At 37.9% G+C, this 7,854-nt stretch overlaps 1 protein-coding gene across 1 annotated transcript; it reads left to right on the top strand.

Moving 5' to 3' along the window:
• Positions 1-291: 291 nt before the first annotated feature.
• Positions 292-3,666, top strand: LOC131884868 (inositol monophosphatase 1-like). Its single transcript, XM_059232764.1, has 5 exons — positions 292-616; positions 741-1,011; positions 1,111-1,375; positions 1,525-1,531; positions 3,155-3,666. The coding sequence occupies exons 1-5, from the start codon at positions 411-413 to the stop codon at positions 3,351-3,353; spliced, it is 948 nt and encodes a 315-aa protein (XP_059088747.1). The 5' UTR covers positions 292-410; the 3' UTR covers positions 3,354-3,666.
• The last annotated feature ends 4,188 nt before the right edge of the window (positions 3,667-7,854 follow it).

Here is a 7,854-nt window from a genome sequence, read left to right as displayed (position 1 = left end):
CAGGGTTGAAAATTGTGGTTGCTCTTGGCTACTTTGAGGGAGTTCATGGTTTCAATTCTTATAGCATTTGCTACTTAATTGTTAACATCTTTCTAATTCTTGTTTTTTATTAAAACTTTTGGTTTCTGTTGATGAAATAATTGGCCAGTTAGGCAGGCAATAATTAATTTTCTTTGAGATTACGAAAATTTGTAAGGTGAAGCTCAAGCCGATTACAAAGTGACCATGTCAAATGTTTTGACAAGAAAAATCAGGTTTTCACATTCAGTTTAAAAATGGCAACCTCTCGTGATTATTTTGTCCGGCAAGACTGCTATGGTATTTCAGCTGAGAGGAGTTTGACAAGGAAGGCTAAAGAGCGATTCCAAAGTGCCATCAGAAGTTCCGAAGTAGATCGTATTCAATTGAAAATGGCCGCTGGTGAAGAGAAGGTGACGTTAACCGCCCCAGAAATGGACGCCATCTACGAGACTATTTCAGATCTCGTGCAACAAGCCGGGCAAAAGATCCGGCAATTCATTCGGGAATCCAAAGCGGTCGAAGAGAAGCTCTCTCGAACGGATCTGGTCACACAAACGGACAAAGATGTGGAAGAGCTTTTGATTCGAGGCATTCTGTACGTAAGGCACGCACTGGGCATCATAGCGTTCATTATTAAAGAAATTCACCCATCGACCGAACCATGTTGAAATCTGAGTGGCAATTTAAAGCAATTGTGTTTTATGTTTCCACATTACTAGAGCCAAATATCCGGATCATGAATTTATTGGAGAGGAAGGTACCGCTGCTCGAGACGGGAATATTCCCAAATTTAGCAACAAACCAACCTGGATCATCGATCCGATTGATGGAACCATGAATTTTGTTCATAGCAATCCGAACGTGTCTGTATCGGTGGCCTTAGCCGTTAATCGTCACGTTGAGATTGGTATTATTTACCTCCCGGCTACCAACCAATTGTACACGGCACGGAAGGGTCAAGGCGCTCGGTTCAATGATTCGCCCGTGAGGGTAAGTAACGCAATCGAGTATGATTGCGTTGTGTGCTCATTAACCCGCACTTGCCCTAACTTACGGCCTCTGGGCTTACACTAATCCATGATCACTCAGGTCTCAAAATGCAACAAGTTAGCGAACTCTATGGTAATCTACGAACTCTGGGCTAGCAGTGGTTCGGAGATCGAACGCGACCAGTTGAACGTACTCGCAGAACTAATGCCTCAAGTTCATGCCATTCGATCGATTGGTGAGTACATCCACATTGTTAAAGACATTCTTTCAAACGTCGTAGAATTCCTAGCTTCTTGTGTCCTGAGGTCGCACCCAACATGCACGAGCACAACATGGGAATTGCTCCTTTTCCATAAGAAAGTGCGCTAAAAAATAACAAATGAAAGTATTCAAATATATTTTTCATAATAATTGAGTGGAAAAAACAAATGCATTGCTTGATACTAACACAACCAAAAACGAATGTGCTTCTTTTTCTGCTCAAATTCTAAAATGTCGCATGTATAAACCTAGCATTAAAGTAAAAGCCGAGTAATCATTTTGGTGTGTGGTGGCAATCAGTTTCGCCTAAGCGACAGTTTAGAAGAACATGTTACCCTTTTCAGACCTCAGGCTGCAAACGTGTAGAAGAAGCGTTATTTATGATAGAAGCTGGTGGGTCTCGAAATGAGAAAAAGCTGGAGGGAGCGGCTAACAATCTGAAAGATATTTTGCGCCACGCCCACGGCATTCGAATCGCAGGTGAATATTTATTTTTTCAAGTTTGTTTCATTTGTTTATCATGAAGTCAGATGGCAGCTCTCTCTCTCAATCTGCCATCTGATGACGGATGTCCTAATTGAGGGATATTACCACTATGTTATCATAGCCAAATGAATTATTAACACAGCCTCGGGAATGACCGCAGGTTCGCCCATTTAAGATGTTAAAGCAGCAACTTATCCTGTAATTAAAATACTGCAAAGAAGCTTGGTCTTGGTTAGCCTGGGATCGAACCAGGATTTCCTATTGGACGAAAAGGGTTGCCCCTCCCTCATCCAATATAAATGAAAGGGCTTCTCTTCGGATCAGAAAAAAGTGCGACAAATTTTAATTCTAAAGATGAGGAGACGGTTGTTGAAAGACAACTAGTATTAGAAGAATTGATGACTAAAGCAGGACAAAATTTGCAGATAAATACAGTCTTTCTTGACAACAAATTTCCATTAAAAATCCACCAAATTTGCAAGTGAACTTTCCAAAGCATAGGCACCGACACGTTCTGCGGGATGTAAGCGCTGCTTTTGCCTTCCTTATCAAGCAACACGTAGATGAGAAGGAAAATTATATCATAATATTTTCCAGCACTGGGATTTGAACCTGCTATCCCTAGGGAGCAGATTCTTGCCTTTTCCATGTTGCCTCCAAGACTGATGAGCATTTTGCAAAACCTTAATATTTCGTGGAAAAAAATAAACCACTGTTCATTAATAGAAAAACAATAATGTCAGAGCGTAGCAAGTGTATTGAGGCACAATTGTTTTGAAAATTTAAGATTTTCAAGTTTCTTGAAAGTAATATTAAGTCGAATCTTCCTAAATCAACCATCCATATCATGACTATTTACCCCAAAATCATGAAAACACATCAAGATGTGCCTGATTTTTAAAGGAAAAGTTCATTACTCAAACTAAACTTTGAAAGAAATTATCTTAAAAAATTGGAGTGATAAAATAGCTATATCAGATGAATGCAATACAAAAGTAGGCACGTGGTTGGTAATATGTCTGCAATCTATTTTTAGCTACTTCTACTTTTCGGGTAGTAAAATTTCACGTTTTCCCAAAAATTGAACAGAATTTGAGTGATTTGGCGTGGGTAAGTGCTGGATGGCCGTATTAGACTGGTTGGGAGACAAGGCCTGGGCTATCAAGAACGAAATAGTTCTTAAGTTTTAAGATTAGGGCATGGCTTTGCTAAATGAAATTTTCAAATACAACGATTCAAATTTTAACTCATATTTTGTGAACAGCCACGGAACTCGTCACCAACAATGAAATTGTGCCTCATGATGTTCTGATTTCAAAAAGTACCCTCATATGTCTCGGCAATTTTTTTGGCAAGATATGGCCAAGGCTTCCCTTGAGGGATTTTGATTTGAAAGATTTAATTCTAATTTGATAATTGTCCGTATTGTGAAAGAAGCGGGTGGAATCGTCCTGGATCCGAGTGGGGGCGAGTTTGATTTCATGTCTCGGCGCATTTTGGCCGCTGCTACTCCTGAATTAGCTCAGCAGGTTGTGGATATGAAGTTGAGCCAACAGGAACACCCAAGGGAGTTTGACGATGTGTGTCTCATGTGAAGTGCATCTTGCGTTCGTGGGTTTTTGGAAAATTATGTTGATTTGCGATCATATTTTCGTGGAATTTCGTTTTCAAATGCAGCAAACTGAAAAATGAGAATGTTCAAGAGAGAAGTACAGTACAAGAGTTCAGTGTAATTGGTTGCCTATCACAGTAAATTTGATTCTGTTGTACATCCAAACTCATATTCTGGTTTCTGCTGATAAGTTGAGTTTTTCATTGATTATTTTTCCTATTGAAAATGAAAAGTGCAACTTTCACAAGAGTGAGTGGTTGAGAAATATTGTAAGAAATACAAAACCAAAAACCTCATTATGCTTATCATCTACATATTAAAGCAATATCTTAAAACATGTTGCGAATGGCCGTCCAGTGTAAAAAATAAGCTAATTAAGAACAGCTTGTCTTCCATTAGAAAACAATGAACAATGAAACTCGCTACTACTTTACCAACAATTTTCGCATTCGGATTGGGAAAACTATTTTGGATTCGGATTCGGTCCATTTTTTTCGAATTCGGACTTAGGTATGGAAAAAGTCAGATTGGGTTCGGATCCGATCCAATTCCAAAATTGCAACACAAACTTAATAGATTTGTTTCGAGAATGGTTTCTTTCACAACTCTCAAAATGTAAGGGAAATTGAGAAGATCAAAATTAAAATCTGTGAATGGACCTACTATCTTAAACGTTATCACAATTTTGGGGCAATCCCATACAAATAAAGAAACCCAAAATTTCAGAATATATGAGAAGGATCCAAGTATTTTCTGTCCATAATCAATGTTACGAAAAAGGAAATTAGAATACCTCGGCATATCAAGCCTGTGAATTAACATCTATTGCACCATCTTGATAACAGAAATATATTCAATAGTATTACAAGTGAAGCATATGACATAAAGCCAAGTTATGCTATTTTATTAGTGTTACAAGATATGACCTCATTGCAATAATTGCAGATAATTGGCTCATGGGTGAGTAATCGATATTTTTTTTGAATGAAACGTGTGCCACAGAGTTTATTCTTTGATTCAACACTATGCCATTCATGATTAAGGCCATGGTGGTGCAGAAAAGGGAAACAATACATGTAACGGTTAAAGATTGTCCAAGCCGCCCAAGAGTGCCTGAACAGCCCAGTGAAATTATTTTATCTCCCCGTGGTAAGTAAAAAATGGAATCACCTAACCTTTAAAGATCATTCCTCATTGGGTGAACACATCAGATTTGCATCAGATTTTGCAAAATATTTCGGATTATAGTCTGATTAAGCGAATGTATCTCGAATTCGGATTCAGATTCAGATTCAGATCCAAGTATAATTTCGGATTTGGATCCATTTGGATTGGGAAAATATTCTCGGATTTGGATTACAAAATATCACTTAGGATCGGATTCGGAGACCCTGTCGAATCCGATGCACAGCTCTTGTTTCTGCTAGATTCGGATCGGCGAAAAAAATCGGATTCAGATTGATCTGATTGAGTATTTTGTTCGGATTCGGATGGAGGAATGGAAAAACACCTTAAAGATAATCTTGGCAATTTTGATGTAACTCCACACAGATTAAGTGTTTGCTGGCCATACAGTCATTTTTAGGGAAAATGAAAGACAAATTTCTCAACATATGAAGCCCTTCAATCAATAATTTGTACATCATTTTGATAACAGAACAGTATTCAAAATAACAGCAATTATGTTTTGCTTTATGATTAGTTGTCAATTCCTTTGGTTGAATCACTCAGTTTTTAAAAAACCTGGTTTGATTTAATGGTCATTTTTCTAGAAATGTTTGAAAGTAAATTTCACAGGAAGGATAACCCTCATACTATGTAAGAAAGAAGGTCATTGAATGCATTAAGTCGAAGATGAGCATCCTTTTCAGAAAATAATGTTCTTACTCCAGCTACAAGGTAAGAGGAACATGAAAGCATCAAGTGCATTTAGGGACCCTCTTAAAAATAAATGAAAGATTGTGACAAAATGCATTTAACCTTCAATGACATTTTTGTTCCACTGCTTGAAAATTTGCATTTTTTGCAAAACTCGACATTATAGGATTACTACTCAATCTTGGCAGTTCATAATGTTTATGCAAGCAAAATGATTTTCTGCTTCTGTCTTTGTCGAGTAGAAAATTTGAATATGGATTGAATTAAGGAAAAAATTCAGATCAAGGTCGGATTATGCAAATATATCTCGGATTATGATTCGGATCCGAGAAAATATTCGGATTTTGGAAAAAAACTCATAGGATTCGGAGGCCCTGTTGGATCCGATGGACAGTTATAGTTTCCAGCCAGCCAGTGCTCTTTACTTGTACCTCAGGTTCTCGGTCGCACACACTGGTTCTTCACCTGTCTATCTTCCCTCTTGCCCTTTCTGTCATCTTTTTCTTCTTCACCTTCTTATTTTCCTTTAGTCCATTTCTAACGGTCTTCCTCTAGATGAAATAGGACGGTTCCAGAATAGTTCTCCATGTTTTGGTCAAGTCTCCAGTTTCTTTTATTTTGCATTTCTCAATTAGGCTCGCTTTCAATCATCATGGAAGAATTTTTGAAGGTTAGAAAGCCTCGTCAAAGATCTGATAGTAGTAGTCCATCAAAGGACAATCAGCCTATAAACGGGCCCTATCTGAAAGTGCATTGTCTGATTTCCAAAAAAGACAGCACAAAGATCAAGGTTTTTGAGGAGCTAGCTTTAAACCAGGACTTAAGTCCAACCCAGGATTTAGGGTCAATTCAACTGACCGTCGAGGCTCAATGTGCGTTTTGAGAGCACCTTCAAGCCCTCGAGAATCCAGGCTAGTTAAAACAATAGCCCCCTTACGCTGCAGGAAATATGGTTTACATTCTGCACTTCAGAGGGCGCTTTCTCACTCGGCCTCTAGCAAAAAAGGGCCGATTGGGCCAATTCCTTTTTATAGAATTATAATGCGTTTGTGTTGTTTTTGGTTAATTCTATTAAAATTTTATTTATAATTAATGCCCCGGGTCACATAATGTCCGGAAAAGAAATTGCGTTCAAGGCCAGGCAAGAGCAGTTTATTTAGCAATTTACCGTGCAACTTCCCGTTTTTTTGGGCCGTGTGACGTTGCAAATAAGGGCCCCTATGACAAAAACACTTCTCTTCTTTCTCGGGCTCCTTCATTGTCCAATTTGCTGCCCTCAAGTATTTGTGGGGAGTATGTAGGCGTTTATCCAGTAGCAGGATTTAAGTAAGACATGGACAAGTTTTTAACTAAAATTCCTGATCAACCTTATATTTAAGGGTTAGCCAGACCTGTCAACTCTAATTAGTTAGTTGAACAAATAACATGTGAAAATAAAAGATACGTAAATTGAATAATTTTTTCGTCTTGAATTGCTGGGATTTCAATCCCAGTAGTGATAAAGAAATCCTCAATAAAAAAAATTAGATGAAAATATGCATGGAATATTTTCAACCTACAAGATACTAACATGGTCACTTGTAGTAGAGTTTTTTATTGCATGTTAGTTCAATCACCTATAAAAATTGCGAACAGAAATCGAGAATCATGTATTTTCAACAAGTTGTCGACGTTTCTCAGGACATGTATTTTTATTTCTGCATGCTATGGAAATCGAATCAAATGCAAGAACTATGTTGGATGTAATATTGCTAAATATTTAATTGAATTCAACTAAAAGTCTCCACAAGGTGTATCTATAAAATATAATGTTTCAAGTATTCATTTTTGAATTTCAAAGAATGCCTTTACGTGAAAATTGAGCTTAAACAAGAACTAGCTGTTATCTTTGTCTTTGCAATATTGAAATTGCTTGTTACAAGTCATGGCGCTCCAAAAGTAGCTTATCAATATTGTGGATACCCTTTGTTCGGAAATAAATTTAGCATCCATATCTTTAAAACTGGAGAGGTAGTGTGTTTGGTTTCTTCAAGGGTGAAAGGCAATATTGTACTCATACCCACCATTGGGTCACGCCCAATTGGGATTCTTGGTCACCGTCCCTGAGTTACCTCTTGTAAAGTATTACCGAAAATAAACTAAATTAGTATGTGACTCATTTCTGTGATCCTGTTTCTTCACATTCGGGGATTGCGCTCTTTCTATTTCATCTATAGAAAAGACAAGTATGGCAGACTTTAAGGGATCTGAATAATATCTAAGGTCAATATTTCTCCCCAATTGTTCCCAAAGCTACCCCGAAATGGGCAGTAAAATGGTATTACACAACATCAAGCAACGCTGGTTGGATAACACGAGGTGAACTCCGAAAGCTTTGCGCGAAATGGGCTGGCAAACCTGCTGAATGGGCCAGAAGCTGCTAGAAAGAAACGACATTCAGGGCCATGAGAATTGAAACTCTCAAAATTATGAAATCACCAATAAGGCAAGATATACACTTCAGTATTGTGCGTAAATCAATGCCACGCTGTACCTTTCAATGGATTTGATGGCTGGCTTAATCATAAGAAATAATGAAGAGGATTACAACGATCCATTCTCGAATT

This window comes from Tigriopus californicus, chromosome 8, assembly GCF_007210705.1.
Source record: "Tigriopus californicus strain San Diego chromosome 8, Tcal_SD_v2.1, whole genome shotgun sequence".
In the NCBI taxonomy this organism is placed as follows: Eukaryota; Metazoa; Arthropoda; class Copepoda; order Harpacticoida; family Harpacticidae; genus Tigriopus; species Tigriopus californicus.
Note: the sequence above shows the minus strand (reverse complement) of the source record. Positions and strands in the feature narration are given on the sequence as shown.